The sequence below is a fragment of the Octopus sinensis genome, linkage group LG8 (genome assembly GCF_006345805.1).
Source record: "Octopus sinensis linkage group LG8, ASM634580v1, whole genome shotgun sequence".
Lineage (NCBI taxonomy): Eukaryota > Metazoa > Mollusca > Cephalopoda > Octopoda > Octopodidae > Octopus > Octopus sinensis.
In genome coordinates, this window is record NC_043004.1 from 22,842,681 (window position 1) to 22,865,193 (window position 22,513).

Consider the following 22,513-nt stretch of genomic DNA (forward strand, 5'->3'; position numbering starts at 1 on the left):
CCTTGTGCATATAGATTTCTTTAATTTGTTTTCTGAGTTTATATCTCATTAAGTCCAAATTTGCATACTTGAGATCGCTAAACTAAAGTGCCAATCAATCAAGTTTTGACGTATTTTGTCTCGGCTAGTCTTTTCCTGCAAAAATACAGACCTTGTGGTTAAATTAGAAAGAATTATTATTATTCAGTTTGATTAAGGTTTGTTCTTATTCCTCGTAGAATTTATTTATGTGGGTATCGCGTTACTGTCTGTAAACTTAGAAATCCACAAACTTTCAATAATGTTCAGGTTCTTAAAATCCTTCTGATAATCTTTTCTGTCCTCAAGAAGCAAACCTTCTCTAGTAGCTCTACATTCTACTCCAATCTCCTTCAACTATTTGTCAATATCTTCATTCATAGTTCGTAATGCACAAGTTATTACAGATACAACCTTTACAGCTCTATTACTCCAAAATCTCGCAATTTCAAATCTTAAGAGATGTTTTTTTTAAATAATTTTTGTTCTTTTTTTTTACAATCTTAGAAACAAATGGACTCGATGGAAAAATTAGTGGGCAACTTCGTTTATCCTTGTCTATTACACTGGACAATAAAAGGTTTTCTTTTGGAGTAAAAGCATCTGTTTTAGACTAAATCGTAGATGTTGATTCCGAATTTGCACTCAAAATTGTCCTAGCATGTGAGTTATGCGCCTGCGCAAAATTATACTTTGGGCTAGATCTATTTATAAAATTATAAAATTTGCTAAAATGAAAGCTGTCTCAATTCAAAATTAAAGATATAACAATAAAACAAACCATGAGAAACGTTAATATTTAGTTTAGCAATAGATGGCGCTGTAGGTTGTGTGTAAGTATCAAATGCATCAGTTTGTTCTTGGTAACTCTCAGTGTTGTTTGCGTTGCCGTCACGTGTGGTATATGTGTAAATTTTGCTCTGCTTAATTACTGTTTGAACTGTTTTCTTTGTATTAGATAATGTATAGAAGAGGCTGCGTGAATCACCCAGACAATTTTCGTTGTCTGTGGAAAATTTGCTCCACGTGACCAGCGGAAGAATCATGCCATTAAATTAAAAAAACTGCCTATAAATATTACTTCGGGTGTAAAGCTGGGGACCAAGACGAGGTGCGCACATCACATATGCTATACTGTGTATTACTCAGGGCTTACACAGTGAGTGAATGGAAAACAGAAGGGAATACCTGTTGCTGTGCCAATGGTATGGCGTGAGCCAAACAATCATGTCTCTGATTGTTCCTTTTCTGTGACTACTATTAGCAAAATCTGTGTATGCAGGTTGTAACTTTGCTCTAAAACCGGTCCCATATAACTTTGAGAATCCTGTCCCAGTTCTCCTCTCATATAATTCAGTTGAAGACCTTGACACGCTGCACGATCACTCCCCCGATTCTCTTACCGACAGTTTATTATTTTTTTTTTGGAAGGGTTATTGTTGTTTGGTTTATTATTTTGTAGCTTCTTCACTGAATTGGAAAATCCCATAAGATCTTGTATTCCTCCGACTCAAACACTCTTTCAACCCGATGATTATACCAAGTCCTTCTAGTTTCAAGTGCTTATTTCTCAAAAATGCTTATAGGACAAAAGTTTCACAACTTGGCCATACCTCCATTTCTTGTATTCTGCCTGTGTCAACGCTGGATATTCTGCAACAGTGTGTGCCAGTGTTTCATCCGAAATCCCACACACTCTACATTTTGCTGACGACTCTTCCCACCATACACATAATTTCTCAAGTTGTTTGTTTTAAACGTTTGCTCTTGGGCTGGTATGATAAAGCTCTGTTTTCTTTTAGCACTTTTTCAACCAAGCCTAAGTCTTTGTTCCACATACATTCTCAGTGACTTTTCAAAACTGACCACGCATAGGTTTTTTTTCAATTTGCTTAACATGCACTCTAAGAATTTCATTTTTTTTTCTCCTATTCCACACTTGATAATCTGTTCTACATTTATCGCCGATGGCAATTTCTCTGTGCTGCTCTGTAAATAATCTAGTAGCGTTTTTCTTTCCATTTGTACACACTCTTCCAATCAATTCAGCTACTTCCAGCCTGGTCTCTCTTCCATGACAACCATTTGATATCAGCTTTCGTACGCTGAGCTCCATACATTGTCAATTGCTTTCTAGTTGTTTCTGTCAAGTTTCTGTTTGTCGCTTTCGATCCAATCTACAATTCCAACTCCGTATTTGATTAGCGATACTGCTCTTCATTTATTACTTCAACAATATTTTTTTTAATTCAACTTCGACAGTAATATATTTCTCACTCTCCTAGTATACTCCCTCGTAATTTGATTCATTTCTTCATGTCTTCTTTCATCTGCTTTCAGTATTCCCAAATACTTATACCATTGTCGTTTCTCAGCTGATTTCATAGTTTTCAAATTGGTATTTCAATTCCTTGGCATCTTTCGAATCTTCCTCATTTCATTATTAATATTACGCACTATTTGAAACCCAAATTCCATACGTACATCATTTGTACAAATGCGCACATTATAATAATTATAATTATCATCATCATCATCATTATTATTATCATTGCCTTTGCACAGCTTCAAACGCTGGAGATGTACTACAGTGAACTAAGGTAACACCTCTTATTTTCCGAGCACCTTCCAGAGTATTCGAGCGGTTCCAAGCATCATTATTATTATTATTATTATATTATTATTATTATTATTATTATTATATTATTATTATTATTATTATTATTATTATTATCATTGATGAGAGAGCAGTGCATATCATCAAAGTGACACTGGGGTAAATTACTATTATTATTAATATTATTATTATTATTATTATTATTATTATTATTATTATTATCATTGATGAGAGAGCAGTGCATATCATCAAAGTGACACTGGGGTAAATTACTATTACTATTAATATTATTATTATTATTATTATTATTATTATTATTAATCAATTAATTAATTAATTAATTATGTCCGGATTTCTTATGTATTCCAATGGACAACTGCTTGTTGTCAAAAATGAAAAACATTTTTTTTCTTTGGATCTTCAGAATGAAAATTTTTTCTCTCTTATTTCCTAAACTGTATCACATTCTTTCCAGATAATTCCTGCGGATTCTGTTAAACCTCTTTATCATTATTTTCCAATAATGATGGTCACAGTCACAATCGTGACAACTTGTCTGTTCAAGGATTTGAGTATTCCATGCTTCATCTTACTGCAATATAATATTGTTTCTTTTATTTTTACTTTTACTCTGTATCCGAATGATCATACCCCCACGATTATTGAACACAGTTTCTTCTTGGAGACGGCTACAAGTTTTGGCATGTTGTGTTATATTCTTCTTTCCATTTGTATAATCATTTTCGCGGTCTTGCATTTATGTAAACACAAATGGTTATAAACTTTTTGCCGTGCCTATAAATGCAAAATTTTCTGGCAAAAGATCCGTTGAATTATTACAGCACTCTTATCATTCATTTGTAATTTTGAATTCATTGAGTATTAGCAGTGGACATTCCAATACACTGCATATTATACTTTTATCTGAATTATTGAACAATTTACATTTGGGGAAACAGTCTCGTTGATCTATCATCCTCATGATTCAATTTATTCTGAGAGAAAATTTTTCTTTTGCCAAACCGTTTCTTTTCTCTCCTCAATATTTCTTTCTTTAGCTATAGCCTACTTTCATTGGCCATCCTTACACCTTTTGGGCTTTTGAAAAGCGATCATTGAAGCATCTCTTCTTCAAAGATTTATTGCCTCGTTTCATCATGTTTTTATTTTTCTTTATGAGATTTGATACATTCAGTGAATCACACTTTATGCATTACCTCCCTTAAGTACTGTTCCTTCTTTCTCTTGCAGCTAGGACGTTTTACTTCACTCTAGTTCTACCACTCATTGACACTCCTTAATTTTTTCATACCTTCTGCTCGCGTCCAGTATAACCAGTACGCATTTCATAATCGATCCGTTCTTTTATGCATCGTGCATTGCATTCTCATTCTCCTAAACATTTCCTTCACATCATATATTATCTCCTATAAAATTCTTTCTCTATATTTCATTAATGATAATGCACTCACATTAACGTTTTGTTTGGTGTAAACGAGCATTCTTCATAATATTTGTTATTATGAGCGTCCGTCTTTCTATCTTCTTGATATTGTCGTTTGCCGAGATCCATAGATATTTCAAAGTTCTTATATTCACATTATTAGGCAAGCCTTTATTGTCCGTCAAAGCAAATCTCTCAGCCATTTAAGTGAAACCAGTGGCGTTACTAAATATAATTTCAGCTTCCACTACGAAGTCCAGCGGTATCTTCTATTTTTCAGGAGTTTTTAAATCATTTGTAGATAGGAGATGGTTTACTTTTCCATAATATTTTCCCAATGAATAACTTTTCATATTTTTGTTTAGTAAAAGAGAGAAAGACACCAACGCAATTATAATCAAGATGGGAGACTGGCTATCTTCTTTAAAGATTACTTTTTTTAATTTGTCTCTTATAATATTTCAGCTCATGATTTTCATTCTTTTATGCAGTGTCTCACTGCATTTTCTACTCAGCATCTAAGTGGAACTGGGGTAAAAATATGTGAAGTCCAATACACCCATAATTACTATTCCTTTGAGTAGTCATGATACACCAGGCACATGCATCACAACCATAAGTGTGCGACATGGTGATCTCAAATCAAGAGATAAACAGCGTATGACTGTGCAGGTGGGTCCCAATAAGAATTTTCTTCAGGTCTAGCAGCCCATCCCGCTCAAAAGGTCCCTGAATAAGGGTTGTTTAAGGATTTTGAAAGAAACATCCATGTTTCCAGGGCTGAATTATCCAAACCCCAAAGAATTCCTCTCAACACACGGCTATGATGCTCTCTTACTACTTCTGCCCGTGGTCAGAGATTCATATATCGTCAGCCAACAAGGCACGTGATCAACTGATGAACGTGAAGCAACTGACAAGCAAATCTGTGATATTGAGGAGAATATTCGTTGCAGCCCATCTTTTAGAGACATCTTTGTCTCACAGACAAAGAATGTACATAATAACACTTCCAATCAATTTAGATCAGAAGCCATGGAAGCCTATAACTGGTATTGCATCAGGGTATTTATCATTATTATTATTATTATAGTAGTAGTAGTAGTAGTAGTAGTAGTAGTAGTAGTAGTAGTAGTAGAGTAGTATTTCAATTTTGTGTCCATGTGTTGTTGAGTGTCTTCCCAACAACTAGGGCCAAAAAACTCGCTTATCTTCATTGATAGGCCATTAAAATAACACCATATTGTTCATTTATATAGTCAAATTATGTGATAGTCAAATTATGTGATGGAATCGTCTAGTACTCTGCACCCCTCCGCCCCGCTTCAGACTTTGCGTTTATAGTAGAAAGGATTATTATTATATTTATTTGTTTATTGCTCACATAGAGAGAACAAAAAAAGCACAGTCAAAGGGATCAAGTCAATTACATCAACCGCAGTACGTAACTGGTACTTAATTTATCGACCCCGAAGGGATGAAAAGCAAAGTCGACCTCGGCAGAATTTGAACTCAGAACGTAACGCCAGACGAAATACCTATTTCTTTTCTACCCACAAAGGGCTAAACACAGAGAGGACAAACAAGGACAGACAAACAGATTAAGTCGATTATATCGACCCCAGTGCGTAACTGGTTCTTATTTTATCGACCCCGAAAGGGTGAAAGGCAAAGGCGACCTCGGCGGAATTTGAACTCAGAACGTATCGGCAGACGAAATACCTATTTCTTTACTACCCACAAGGGGCTAAATACAGAGATGACAAACAAAGACAGACAAACGGATTAAGTCGATTACATCGACCTCAGTGCGTAACTGGTACTTAATTTATCGACCCCGAAAAGTTGAAAGGCAATGTCGATCTCGGTGGAATTTGAACTAAGAACGTAACGGCAGACGAAATACGGCTACGCATTTCGCCCGGCGTGCTAACGTTTCTGCCAAATCGCCGACTTTACTATTATATTATTTTTGTATTGTACGCGTATATTGTTCGTACCTATGTGTAGGTATATGAATTTATTCTTGTTTCTATGTCAAAAGAATGTAATAAGTATTGAAGGAGATAGAAAGGTAGCGAGAGAAAAAATAATTTCCGCAAATATATATTCCTTTTACCATAATAAAAATTGATATTCGAAAAGTACTTTAGAGCGCCCCCCCCACACACACACACACAAAGAAGCAAAATACTAGCATACACATTAATAATGTGTGTGTATGTTTGTGTGTTTTTTGCAAGTATATAAGCATATACACCACATATATCACATTTCACTGTTTTGTACCATAATTCGTATTTCTTGTGGGACTTGAAAATTTATTCCTGCCATAAACAAATACTAACGCTGTATGTCATAAACTATATACTACAATTCACGAGGTTTAAAACCTTGCGTGATATATAGATATTATATTCAATTGTTTTTATGCAGTTGTACAACTTTCGACCTGTTTTCTAATTTGTTTTCGTGTATTGTTTACCATGTAGACTACGTAAGTTTAGTGTAACGACACTAGTTTAGATTGTGCTTATTAGAAACGTAGGCATGAATCAGTAGATTTAATTCTATGCTAGTGTCCAGTCTCATAAGGCGCAACACTCTACTTCTCCCAACTATAAATATGAAACAAAGAAGGAAACGCTTCAGTTCTCTAATCAATCAGAACATTTTCCTTATTCTTTATTCCCGGGTCAACTCTGATAAAGAAAACTTATTTTGTTGTAGTCGATGTTCAATTCTCTGTCACCCTTAAATCACAAATAGTGTTGTTAATATTTAAGCCTAGAACACACCAACAAAACGAACCTTGTTATGTTGCTTTTAATTACATTGTTTTTGTTTAGAAAGCAGCTAGTTTGCAGGCAAAATGCTTAGAAGTATATCTTCCGACTTTACTTTCTGTGTTCAAAGTCCACCGAGGTCGATATTGTCTTTCGTCCTGTCGAGGTGGTTAAAACAGCCACCAGTTTACCATTTGTGCTGATGTAATCCGCAAAACTCTTCCACTAAAATGTGTTGGCCTTGTGCTAAAATTTGAAAACATTAATATGGGCGTTGTAGATGTTGTTTGGTGCCAAGTCAGGTGTGATAAAGCATAGAATAAATTTTGCAGTTGTGGAGACAATAGACCCAATATAGTCGCAACTGTCGATGGTGGTATTTGTTCTACGTTGAAATGGTAGATAAAATATATTACCCTTGTTTTAGATTTTAATTTGAAGTCGGTTGTAATGAATCTGATTTAGTGTTGCAGCTGTTGTACTGTTCCTTTTTAGATCCTCATTAGCTCTGAGTTTTTTAATATTGTTCATAGCTCTTAGCACTGGTAGGGCCTTGGCTGAACAAGACTAGTGTTCATACAGCTTCCCACGTTTTTAATATAGCAGATAATGACTAGAGCAAGATGGGTAACTAGTTCCAATATGTCCTCAATATCGGTATAAAACTGATGAATGCAGCTCCACTGTTAAGTTACTATATTCTTTCGATTATTCATGGCCTTCTATCAACGGAATCGTAATGTATTCTTAATCAGTGAATTCTTAATATGTTACAAACGGAGACCGTTCTTCTAAACTAGCGTATAGAAAGATATCGTTAAACTATGACATTTTGCATGTGCTAATCGTGTATGGAAATAAAAGCTCCTATTGCCACTATTGACTATGTAGCATAGGGACAAAGTATTCAGTTCCTTTAACTAATATTTTGAAGTTCTTATAGATTCACAGGATATGGACATACTGCTTACTCTATGCATTAGGGAAATATTCATTTATATTATCTATTCTTATCGGCATACAGTTTGAATTAGGTTTCGCTAAATATATTTTATTACTTTCATCTATAGAGCCTTCACGATGGACGTTAACGCTATATTCTATTTTCTTAAATAGTTCTGTCATATGAATAACAATTATTAACCTATAGTAAACCCCAATCTCCATAAAATGATTATTATTTATCATGGACATGGAAGATACCTTTACCAAACTTTATTAACCTTCTCAGGTTTCCAAAGTAGTATATAAACTTTATCATCCAATTCTGTCTTCGCGATCTGGTTCATATCTATAACGTAAGGGTTTTTTTTCTTTTGCAGAAATTGCTTTATCTCTCGTGAATATCATGATGCAGGATAATCGAGAAAATAAATACCACACGCACACGTATAGGCAAGGCATAAGCTTGCATATGTACTATATATCCATGCATGGTGATATACAAATAAACACATTAATATATATATATTTGTGTATATTTGTGTTTATCCATGCGAGTTGTACAGAAAGTAATGCAAAAGTGGGCATAACTTCTTTATTAACTTAGACAGGCCGTTGAAAGTGAAAATGTTGGTAGTTTAATGCTCCCACTATGATAAATTTTCCTCCCCCTTTCTTCTTTCATTTCATGCAGATCATAGACTCGAATAAAAAAACAACATTTAGAGGAAGGAAATGAGATAGCTGTCCGACACCCACAGAAGATCGTTTGCGATGATGACACCACCAACAATAGAAATCTATTCAGATGTGTATGGTTCAAGAATGGGGAACCAGCATTGCATTAAAATAATGCAATGGGGGGCCATTTGTGATCACTGACTCGAATCATCTAGTGGACGAACTGATTTGTGTGGACAGACGAGTCACACTCGCTGTGCTTGCTGTGCAAGTGGAATGTGGTCACAATAAATTACAGAAGATATAGGAAAGTAGGTGCGATGTGGGTACTTCGGCTTCTTGCACGCGATTTGTAAAAAGAAAGGATGGAAGTCTGTTCTGGCTTGCTGGAAGATTCAAAGTCAATAGATACCATAATAACATAAGACACACAACCTTATCTTTACAATCTGATAAAGAAGGCTCAGTTCACGAATGGCATCACATCTCTTCTTCAAGCCGTAAGAAATTAAAAAGCCAGCAATTGTGGCATCGAGATTCATGGTGGCTAGGATGGGGAATAACATGGATAGGTGCGGTACATTAAGACACTCAGTTTACACTGTGAAACCGGCTAAATCTTTAAATATAATAATTTTTAAAATATTTAAAATATTCTCAGTGCATTTTCAACTTCTATTTTCCCTCTATACATTACCCATGTGGAACAAAATAGCTGTTATATATATATATATATATATATATATATATATATATATATATATATATATATTTGTATGTATATGCACTACTTTCTAATTTTTTTTCTTTTCTTTTGTAAACGAGGTAAATTACTACATTGTCAGCTCAGTTTTATATAATTTCATTGGCACTTATTTTGTCAACCTCAGGAGGATTAAAAGTTAAAGATAACCACAGTGCGAGATGTATGAATTTCATATATCTACAAGTTTCGTAACTAAAGTACCTTGATTCACGGAGAATTTGTTTAAGCTCTCAGCTTTTCTAATCTCATATTGTCTATAACTTATTATTCTACTACGGATTAGAAGATATCGTACCATTTACAATTTACTAACAAAAGTCATTTAGAAATTACATAAGGAAAATTTAAGGATTATTCGAGATTATGAAAGCATATTCAGCAATTATCCTTAAAGACATTTCAAGAAACGTGGTAATATAAACAAGTGGAACAAAATTCATCGTTCAAATAGCTACTCACACATTTATTGAAAACAGTCTTGCACAGGAGATAAGTTCCCCTCGTAACATGTATTTAGTATTTTTGTTAAGTATATTGATAAATATTTTTATGCATGTTTTATTACATGAAACACACAAACTATATGTCTGTGTGTCATGATATATATATATATATATATATATATATATATGTGTGTGTGTGTGTGTTGTGTGTGTGTGTGTGTCTGTGTGTCTGTGTGTGTTTGTGTTTGTGCGTGTGTGTGTGTAGGGGCTATTCTAATCACAGGTGTGAAGGCGTGTGGCTTAGCGGTTAGGGTGTTTGCCTCCCAATCGTAAGGTCATGTGTTCAATTACCAGCTTCCTTGAGGAAGATATTTTATTTCCTGTTCCTTGAATTCACTCACCTGGCAAAAATTTGAAGTACCTGTATTTCAAAGGTCAGCCTTGTCACACGCTGTGTCACGCTAAATCTCCTTCAGAACTACTTTAAGGGTACACGTGTTTGTGAAGTACACAGCAACATGCGCGTTAACTTCAAGAGTAGGCCGTTCTATTGATTAGATCAATCGAAACCATCGTCATCTTAACAGAGGGACCATCAGTTTTTCAAAGATATATATATATATATATATGTACAAGATAAGAAAATGGAGAAATACATCTAAATCAAATATCAATTACCAGATAATACTCAATCACATACTTTATTAAACCACCACATAAGAGACTGTAGGGTTAGATATAAAAAGCAGAACAAATCAGTGTACATAAAGGAATGTACGTAAAAAAGTGTACATAAAAAAGTACTGTTGTATAATAAGTAGAATATATATAAAAGAGAATATAAATATAAGTAAATATAAATACAAGTATAGATTACATCTTACAGCTGTTTCGGCCATGTAGATAAGTATGTCTCATTTTACCAATATTAGCCCTTAATGGTAGGTCAATATATAGATATAAATGAGACATTTACAAAAATATCATAAGGCCTCTTCGGAGATTATGTAATATAAATCAGTCTACATATATACCCACATGGGTGTGGGTGCATACCCATAATACAACATATACATATACATATTTACTTATATTTATATTCTCTTTTATATATATTCTACTTATTATATAACATTATTTTTTTATGTACATTCCTTTATGTACATTGATTTGTTCTGCTTTTTATATCTAACCCTACAGTCTATTATGTGGTGGTTTAATAAAGTATGTGAGTGAGTATTATATGGTAATTAATATTTGATTTAGATGTATTTCTACATTTTCTTATCTTGTATTAGTAATTTGTGGTAAATCATTTTACCTTTGCCCATATAATACAGTAAATGAATTGATTGAATCGAGTCATTAGCATTTATGTATTAACTTTGTTGGGTACTTCACTAGCAGTATATTGGATATATGTTATCCCATGGAGGGTTGCATTTACAACCCCTATCTCAATTTGTATATATATATATACATACATATAAGGGGGTGGTGAGTGTGTGTGCTTTATAAGCACACTCATATATGCACCGACGTCCATACTTGCACACATGCATACGTATGCATATGCGGGCACACATATGTACGAGGTTATATTGAAAAGTACGTACATAAAAGCGCATATGCAATTGTTTACATTCCATTGAAAGAGCTTTGTTTCTGAAACAGAAATCTGATTCTTCACTAATGAAGTAAAATTCGGAAAACAGCACACATACATACATACATAGACAGACAAAGGTCTCAGAAGAACTGGCCCAATGGTTATCAACTGCGACTACTCTTCTCCTCCAGAATAGCCAAACCACTGTTACTAAAAATTACCGACAAATAGACTGCCAGAAGATCACGTACAAGTTATACGCATTGGACCATTGTGGTGCAACCAACATTTTAACGCGTAAGCAAGCTGGATGAAAGAAGAATGTGTGGAATCTATATAACCACTTGTGGTTAACAGAATGATCGAGGAAAAAACAGAAAAATGTCGCAAGAATTTAATTACATTGTGTCTGGACTATCAGAAGGTTTTTGATATCCTAAGTGGTTGGATTAGCAATGCATTACATTAAGTAAGTGAGATAATATAATAGGTTATAGGCACCAGTGAGTGCTGTTGAACGCCTAATTAACACTTGGTACACCACTTAGGAGCAAACTGAATCGGATAGCATTCACAAGCAAAAACTCATCTGATAACCTGTCGGTTTTGCTTTTTGTCCTGTCGTTGAATCTATTACTATTTCTGCTCCCAAAATATTGTTGCCATAGAAATGAATCCTGGAGTATACGATATATTTTTTTTTGTCAACTATCTGAAACTGTATGGACCAACTAACAGCCCCTATCCGACCCCACATTAAACAACTGAACTTCATTACACGATTTTCTTACATTATTTAGGTGAACCTTTTTAGTCCATATGTAAATTTTTGACAATTTGCCTTGAAAAAATTCTGCCTTCCTCTGAAATCCTAAAAATAAATGGCTGATCAAAACTACCTCTAGAAACAGGTGACAATCATAAATATTTTGTACAAGATAAGATCGCTAGGTAAGATGGACACATAAATGAATAGGCAAAACTATAAAAAAAAAATTGCCATTTTAATCTCGAGCAAGGCCGGGTCTCCCTCTCTTTCTCTCTCTCTCTCTCTCTCTCTCTCTCTCTCTCTCTCTCTCTCTCTCTGTATATATATATATATATATATATATATATATATATATATAATAATATATGTATGTATGTATATATGGATACGTCGGCTGTCTATCTACTCCTCATTTCGAGCATTCAGTGACAATATGAGTCTTCAAAGACAGTTGCTCCCATAAATTCTAAAATAGAATTTAGGATTTATGGAGGGTCAAAGTTGCGAGCAATAATATGACAGTGGAAACATACAAGAAACATGTCGGGTCGTTAGACCAGAACAAGATGAAAATAGTGAACTTTGTGAGAAACAATTTTTTGAAAAGAGAAAAGATAGAAAAGAGAGAGAGAAACATGTCCGCTCGTCTAAGCGGCCCTGCAGGAAAAGAATATAAACCTATTTGGAAAAGGATGCGTCGCGTTCAATTGAATAATGAATAATAAATGGTATATATATATATATTATATATATATATATATATATATATATAATATATATTATATATATATATATATATATATATATACATATATATATACAGATATATATATACATATATATATATATATATATATATATATATATATTACATAAATATACATATATATATATATACATATACATATATATATATATACACATATATATATATATACACACATATATATATATATATATACATATATATATATACACATATATATATACATATATATATATATACATATAATATATATATATATATATTATATATATATATATATATATATATTATATATATATATATATACCTGAAACAACAAATATATAGAATAGTACTTCCTTTAAAAACATTTGAAATTGAAGTAAATTATTTAGTTATATTACTTCTGTCAATAAATCGCATTTTATCCTATAATCAACAGATGTATGTGCACATCCAAACTGGTGGTTATCGAACGTCGAGTAAACTGAAACCTCTTCGGTCTTCGAAAATCTATAACCAATGATGCATGTGACCATAATTATATACTATAGTTATTTATTTTAATACTGTTTATAATCAAAACTTTTGAGATTTTCAACACAAAAACAATACATCTTCTCAGCATTATAACGTCTTAAAATTATAATTATATAGAGTCCTGAAATTCTCTTTAAATATTTCTGTTCATGATATGTTTAATTTTTATTTTTAACTAGCAGTATCGCCCGGCGTTGCTCAGGTTTGTAAGGGAAATAACTATAAAGCATTTTTAGAGAGTTATAGCCAAAAAATAGTAAAAAAATGGGAAAAAATGATGGTAAATTTTTTTTTTAGTTAAAAAAGGTGGAGTTGCGTCCCCTAGACAGTTTGTGTTTCTGATTCTGGACCCCATGTCGAATTTATCGATTTTCTTCAGAACTGGGGGAACTTTTCAAAATTTTCGCTGCGTTAGTTTTGAATTATGACATTGGGCTATGTGTGTGTCAAGTTTCATCAGAATCGGTTGAAAGCCGTGGTCAGGGTGAAGGTACAAGCAAACAGACACACAGAAACACGCACAGACAAACTGCCGTTTATATATAGAGAGATATTTCAAAGGTGTAAATTGTTATCACAAAAATCTTTTATTAAAATCCCATGTAAAAATCCCATATGTGTGTGTGTGTATGTGTGTGTTTGTGTAGGGAAGACACGTGGCGAAGTGACGGCGCATCGCTTACTTGAACACAATTTATTGCCAGATCATCAGGGACCTCCGTAGTCGTAACAAATGGAATTCCAGTTATATGCATACATGTGTGTGTATGTGCGCGTATGTTTATATATATGTGTGTTAAACGTTTGCATATGGACAACGTGAAACTCAACTTTGATTCATGACACTTCATTTTGTAATACACATTATGAAAATACATAATGTTATCAGATGCTTTATTCTAACTGCAAAGTCTATCTTTCCGCCTTTGTGTCAGAAATAATTCTTTCGACGAAAAAAGTGATGTCGTTCATTTCAGTGTCCCTTTATATCCCATACCATAGCGTTTCGGCAAACTAGAACGATGAAATATGTGACAGATTAATATGTGTACTAAGGTTGATATGACCGGAATTATAGCAGAGAAGTGAATGGAATGTGTAACAGAACATAAAAACTAACGTGGTCTTATTCTTAGTTAAACTATAATTCAATTCCAAATTAAGAAGAGTAACTGCAACAATAATTAAACGCAACTAGAGGACAATCCACAATAATGTGCCTGATAGGAGCCCTCTTATTCCATTGCTGCGTCAAACAGTTCTCCAGTAGAGTTTCAGTCTAACTATATCATATACTAGCAGTATCGCCCGGCGTTGCTCGGGTTTGTAAGGGAAATAACTATATAAGCATTGTTAGAGATGTAAAGTATAATAACCATCTCAATATGGCTATCCACAAAGGGGGGGGGGTACTGTAGCTTTTTACGTTCTGAGATTTAATAATACATTTTTAGAGAGTTACTTCCCTTATATATGCCAAAAATGCATTAAAAATGTGAAAAATTGATGGTAATTTTTTTTTAATCGTAGACTCATCGTAGACGCGCGCTAATACCCAGAAAGGCTCGATATGAATCACGACTATAAGATACCCGGTTTTGGTTAAATGTGGGAGTAGTTAGGAATCTAAATCGTAGGAGACAGACAGCACACAACCTCACTTTTATATATAAAGATTATCTCATTCTTGTAGATAGTAAGCGTATTTTAATTTAAAAAATCAACACTTGCATACACATGTACATATATCTACACGTACGTATATGTATACATGTTTACCTAAATATTGTGTAGTGTGTCTGTTATTTTTCCTCTTATAACTAGAACTGTATAATTCAATTTATGGTGAGACACTGTAACTATTGTAGTAGAACTCCATTTTACAGACAAAAATATAACAGCATCCATCTAGTGCAGTAATTTCAATCTAAATTTCCTAGTATTATAAAACTATTTTTAAGCCTGCTCATATTCTCATAAAATCTTATTGATGTTTTACGCCTAATGTTATTTTAACTGTGTTTCTGTATTCGAGGAAAAATAGTTCGCTCAAAACCTAATTTGTTTTCTGTGAATGTATAAATCAATATTTACAGTGAATCATATCAAACTAAATATTACAAATCTATTTTTCCTTTGTTGTAATTTTAACACTTTAGTGACAAGATCTTTACTACTATGACATTTTCTCAATGTACCGAATCTGCGATTCGATTGATTTCTAGCTTCTATCGATTTACTATAAAGAAGAAAAAAAATTAAACGCGTAAATTAACAATGTTGCTTCGTCTAAGTCACAGATGAAACAAGATGCAATTATTGGAATTATTAGAACAAGTTTTCTATAGTCTCTACATTTCTCTAATATTGGATACGTTTTGAATCTTTCTTTTACTTGCTTTAGTCATTAGTCAGCTACCATTCTGGGACACAGTCTTGAGGATTTTAGTATAAAGAATCAACCCCAGTAATTATTTTTTAAAGCCTGATACTTATCCTAACAGTCGAATCACTATGAAATGGGGACGTAAGCAAACCAACAATGGCTATCAGGAGGCAATGGTGAGGTCAGACACGAGGTTACAGACACAAGCATATACATATATATATGTGGACATGTGTATGTATATGTGTGTGTGTTTGTATTATACAATGAGCCTCTTTCAGTTTCCATCAACCCAGTACATTCACAATATTTTTTCGCCCTGTAATTATAGTGGAAGACTTACCCAAATTGTCACGCAGTGAGACTGAACCCAGAACGATGTGGTTAGGAAGCAAATTTCTTACCACACAGCGAGGACTGCACTTATGAAATTATTGTTCCTATGTCGGGAACTTTAATTTGATAGGCGTTGTATACATATTTATACTAGTGAGTGATACAATAACATCAGAATAATGATTACACCATTTAGAACTAAGTATAAATTGGCAATGCACAACAGAATTTAACATACCTTTATTTATTTCATTTGTAAACTTGTAAACAACTCCACGAAGAACATGTAGAAAAAGGATTTAGATGACTCCGCCGAAAAGCCGGTTTGTGGTGGAGTCTGAAGGATGTCACTTACAAAAGGCCGAGTTTTGATCAAACTACACCCAGTCTCCGGGATAATAGTGTATAACAGAGGCGATAACAGGATAAAAGAGCTGAAACATCCAATGTGTTTAGCCATTGGATCTATCGGATTGAAGAGAAATAAATATATTTGTATGTACTTTTGAAAATTATAGCTGTAAGATAGAAACGAAGCGCTAAATTTTGAATGTCGATTTTGAAATCAGTTTAGATTTCTTAACATAACTGTCTTTCCTAACTTTTCTTAATCAACCGGTTAAGTTGTCAATGACACTAATTGCAATTGAAACTAATTATAGTTTAAACTAATTTACATTCTGATATCAAGCACAAGAAACCGCATAAATTCTGGCTTTATTTACTTACATGTAGGCCTAAATTAGTTCAGAAGGAAAATATAAGCTGAAATGTCTCCCAACTATAATCATGCTGAATTCGTTTTAGTATCTCGATCTACAGTTACATTGTTCAATGTTTCTTTAAAAGGAGTAAACTGAGGCCACTGTTTCTGAGAGACCGGGCGACCATGGCGGAGCGTTCCTCTTTTCCTAATATAGTTATCTCTTTTAAATTAATATTTGATAATGTTGGCTTTCTTTAACATGCCCACGCATGTATTTCATCCTTTCTCCTTTTTAATTCTACATCTTCTTAGTCTTGTCTTTCTCCTCCTCCCTTTCTTGTCTCCTTCCTCTTCTCCTCCTCCCCATCTTCTTGTTCTTGCTCTTGTTGTTGTTGTTGTTGTTGTTCTTCTTCTTCTTCTTCTTCTTCTTCTTATTATTATTATTATTATTATTATTATTATTATTATTATTATTGTTATTGTTATTGTTATTATTATTATTATTATTATTATTATTAAAGAAATCATTATCTAATAAAGAAATCACAATCGTCATCATCCTTATCATTATTATTATTACCATCATTATTAATTTTATTATTAATTTCATTATCACGATCATCATCCTCGTTATCATCATCATCATCGTCGTCATTAAATTACTTTTCCTTACTGACAATTATTTCTGTGAGGTATAATTTAAAAAAAGATGTTTAAATAATATTCCCATACCTTCAGGTGATATTTTCTTTACAGATAAAAGTGAACATGCAATGGCATACAATTTTTATCTTATTTGTAGCATAATTTCCATATTAAGTAGATTTTTTATTGAAATCTGATACCAAAACAGCATAACACTTCCTTTAAATGATATGAAATTAAAATCAATTGAAAATATGCGAAGCCACAATATTCTACTATGAAATACCCATGCATTTGCCTTGATTGCACTTTAATCTTTAGCTCTGTAGCATTCGTTGTTTCTTTAAATTACTTGATTTGAAATATTTCTTCCTATCTTTAATTCCAGAAAGATTAGAATTAAATATTGCCAACACGCAAACTAATCAATTTAAGTCTGTTTTGTGCTCACATTTATCTCCGATATCCTTTATCATTTATTTAAAATTTTAGCCAACGCGTTCAGCAATAGCTAATGGAGCAATACAGAATGAACAGCAAAATGTTAACAAACATATTTCAATACATCTGTCTATAATTGTTAGTCCAATGTTTCACTAAATCTCTACTTAAAGAAACAAAACATTTACTTCTCAATCAGTAAATTAATGTTGACAGTATAAATATTCTCGACGTCTTATCTGTCATTACTACTCATTAGACAATTCCTTTTCATGTAAACAGAAAATAATGAAATTTTCATTAATTAATTAATCCTGTTGACAGTAGTTGCAAGATAAGCAGTTATGTTTAACCTCAATCTCAAAAGTGTGTCCACAAATATTCAATAATTAGAAACATTATCCATTTATATTATTGGCGGTTTTATACTTCAGACACTTATTACTTTCAACACTATAATTTTGCTTTATTTCTTTTATTTTCATTGATAATTGAAGTATGAAACCTAATGAGATTCCGTCCGGATATATAAGGTTACAAAACACTGTAGCTGTCTGAAGGATTCTCCGGAAAATATATTATGTTCTAAAATCCACTGTTTTATGTTCTCTGCCATAAGCTCTGTGAAATTTACCTAAAATTGACAAATTCTCTGTAAATTAATGGTACAAAGGTTCGACATCAATAGAATGAAACTCTGATGATTCTTCAAGTGAATAAACTTTCGCCGATTAAATTACCTAGGAATGTTCAAAGAATATTTTTAGTTTCAAAGCATTGTTTTATTTTTGTAAAACATGTGAAGTCCATTGTCATTTAACGTAATAAATTTCAGTTATTTGTGCGTATGTGCGTGTGTATTGTGTGTGTGTGTGTGTGTGGTGTGTGTGTGTGTGTGTGTGTGTCTATTGTATGTATGCCTGTAATTAATCAGTTTCTTTCAAGATTTCTTACCAATAGAGAAAGAACCGGTATGTGAAAATTTGTATGATTTATGTATGTATTATCATACAAATAGTTACAGATCTACACATGCTCATATATATTTAAATAATAAACTTCTGGAAAGTTTTACAGAGTTTTACTGTTCCAGTGATGGATTGGATCTGTTGTCTTCGAATTAGCTTACACCTTTTTGGCTTTGAGAAGCCTAATTTATCAAGATTCGTATTTAGGCGGCGTGTTACATATCCCTGGGCCCCAATAATTACAGGTATAAACCTGAACTTGTAATCTTAATAGAGTAACTGCCAATTTCTCAATAGTTCAGCATAGGTGTTCCCTATTTCACTGATCTTCAGCTTTATGTTAACATCCGCTCGACAGCTAATTTCCACAACTGTGCACAGTTTCTCTTCTCTATCTCAAATCATTCTATCAGGTTTGTTGTGCTTTACATTTTATTGAGGTCTTCACTGGTACATTACACCAATATTCTGTTTCATTATGAGTGACTATGACTTCTACCATATTATCAGCTTTTATTTCTTTGTCCTCGAGATTATACTTCCGACAGATTTCATTATAGAGTGCTCTAGCTACAACATCATGTGTCATCGGTAAATAATACCGTGATGACATTTCCGGACAACGACTTATAATGTAGGAGATATCTTCAGTGTGAACTCTACAAAGTCTGCATCGGTTGTCACAGTTTACGGCTTTTCCTGCATCTCTCTCCCGTTTGTGCAAGAGGTACTTGGTTGAAATTTCCTGTTCCTGGATTGCAAACGCATACACTTCAAAGGGGAAGGTAGTAATCCGGCTATCCGTCCATGATAAATTGCTTTGATGATCGATGTTACTATCACCACGGTGCTTTCTATTAACACACCCATGCATAGTCGTCTGCTCATATAGGGTCATCCTTTCATGTGATGATGCGTTGTGGTAGAGTTGTGCGACTTCATTTGGCATGTATTCTAAGTTATCCGACAGAGTGTTGCTCAAGCAGCTGCCTTCCAAGTCTTATGATGTTATCAACCTCATGTATGCAAACTTGGTCATGGGATGCACTTCGACACTTGGCGGTTAAAAAATATTGCGGAAGAAATATGATGCGACTTTCAAAAGCATTTCGGATCGATGTTAAGCCTCTGCTAGAGGCGGTCTACGTCACTGTTTATGTATAAATTAAGTGTGCTTGTTAGTATTTTTGTGGGGTTCATCATCAGTGGCTCGGATCAGTGTATTAGTCTGGTCAAATTGAAAACAGAAAGAGTGGAATGAAAGAAAAAAAGAGAAAAAGAGGAGAGAAAGAAAAAATGAAAGAGAAAGGAGGGAGAAGATTAGTAAAAATAACGGGTTTATAAAAAATAACGAATAAAAACCCTGAAGATAGGAATAAACAGAATAAAGAAAAAAGAAAACAGAAAAATTAAGATATAGATCAGTCAGTGGTCAGTGGAGATAATTTGAAAGTAGGAGTTGGGATAGTGAGAGAAAGGTATTGTAGAGTAAAAGACAGAGGAATGGGTGGGGATTAAGAGGTATAGGAATGACCAATGTGTAGCAGTATAGTTTAATTGTGGGGCAAAGGTATGAAGAATTGAGGAAATAGCAGTTCAGTGCTTGGTAATCTGAGAAAATATATATGTGAAGATGTATATACATGTATATATCAGATAAGTTACATATACAATCCTTATATATATATATTTATATATATACCAATTAAGGACTGAACACGAAAAGGTGGACAGTCAACATGCTAGATATAGACGTCAAATCGCCATTCTCCACAAGGATTATGTTCTCAAATAAAAATAAAAATAAAAATAAAAAATATATATATATATATTATATATATATATATATATATATATATATATATATATAATATATATATATATATATATATATATATATATATGATTGTGCTTGTTTTTGTTTTGTTTTAAAGAAATTAATATAATGCCTATCTCATACGTACATTATCTTATCTCTTTTTCAGTCGTTGTACTTTGTGCCAACCCAGATTCTGTTCGGGACATTATGATACAAGCTGAGGAATTGAATTTCAACAACGGGGAATATGTCTTCTTAAATATTGATTTATTTAGCAGGTAAGTAAAATGGCAACTATAACACCTTTTGCTCGCATTATTGAACAATATCGTTCCTGACAGTCTGAACTAAAACTGAGTGAAATTGATCGAATTAATAGTTCTCCAGATATTTTGTGGAATTTCTGAGAATTTTCATACATTGTGATTGATTGCATTCTTGACTAGATTATTGTTTGAGTTTATGCATACGTTACATGACAAAATCATCGGAAGTTTTGTCTATCGAAGATCTGTTGCTCTTTGAGCAGTAAAACAACTATACGAGCAGGAATATAAGTATTTACGTTTAATAAAGTGCGATCCAACATTCATACGTTCGTTATATAAACAAATAGAACATCTACGAATTAGAGTCTAGAAAGAAATATTTTGCAACTAAATAGAAAATAAGGAAACTAATTTTCTTATGCCAATTATATATATCATTCACCTACTTTGCTTCAGTATTCTATACACTCTATATGATTGAGTATTGCTATTTGTTATGTTGTCAACATATCATATTCAACAAATTTCAAAACATTGAAATTTCACGAAATGTTACAACAAAATTGTCCTGTCCGACAGTAAATTATCGTGATTTTAAACCGGTAAATATTCAGCTGCTAAGAGACAATTTACTGATATTCTTCGCATCATTCCAATGTGGATATATTTCGAATATGTCATTTCTTGTGCGACGTATTTAATTAGTATCAGAGATGTGTATGTTGGGCAATTGATAGATTTTCAATGTTGAAACTGAAGGAATCACAATGTGAAGAAGAAATTTTAAAGTTTTGTCGACTAATACCATCTGCATTCATTTCTTGTTGTATCAAACATGTTTTGCTATCATTTCGACTTTCTAATCCATGAAAAATATTCTAATTATCCCATATTGAATTCATCTATCAGTATATTTTTTTCGTCTAAGTCCATTAAAAAGCTTTTTATCACCCATCTTGGCACTGCCTATCATTTAAAATTGACGATTTAGTAAATTAACTCTTTCTTCGCATCAGCATCAACAAATATACTCCAATTCTCTTTATCATGGTTAGCGAGGAGAATGAAATGCTACCGGTATTTTCCTCCGAGGTTAATTTGCCTTTCATCCTTTTTGAGTCGACGAAATAAGTACGGTTTGACGCTACGTTTGAAATAAGTCTGAAATAAGTCTGGCATCTATGTAGTCGACGATGACACACCCACAAAATGTATAGCCTTAATAGATACGCTTTTGTCAGTGCGAACACTTACATTTATCAGTCTACAAATATTTTCTTGCCGGTCTTTAATAATTATATCTGGACGATTAGCCTGCATTGTTCTGTCGGTGTTGACTGGGAAATCTCAAAGGATAGTGACATTTTTTACCTTTAACTGACTGGCTCATTATGATGTTTATACTAGTAAACAGGTGTGCCGATTTTGTAGTGTTTACATATTTTCCAGTGTAAATACTGACCTGCCCTATCGTGGCGATTTTTGTAATCGTTTCGTGTCAGCACGGGACATTCCAAAACGAGAAGGTCTATTGTTTTGTCAAATGTGTTGCAGAATTTACATTTACGGTCAGAACGGTTTTG

The 22,513-nt window shown here is 33.2% G+C and overlaps 1 protein-coding gene across 1 annotated transcript in view; it reads left to right on the forward strand.

The window, feature by feature from the left end:
• LOC115214978 (atrial natriuretic peptide receptor 1) overlaps window positions 1-22,513 on the forward strand; it is an 853,780-nt gene that overhangs the window by 261,283 nt on the left and 569,984 nt on the right. The window contains exon 2 of the mRNA XM_029784078.2: window positions 20,828-20,939. Coding sequence (XP_029639938.1) covers window positions 20,828-20,939 — 112 coding nt within the window. The remainder of the gene's footprint in view (window positions 1-20,827; window positions 20,940-22,513) is intronic.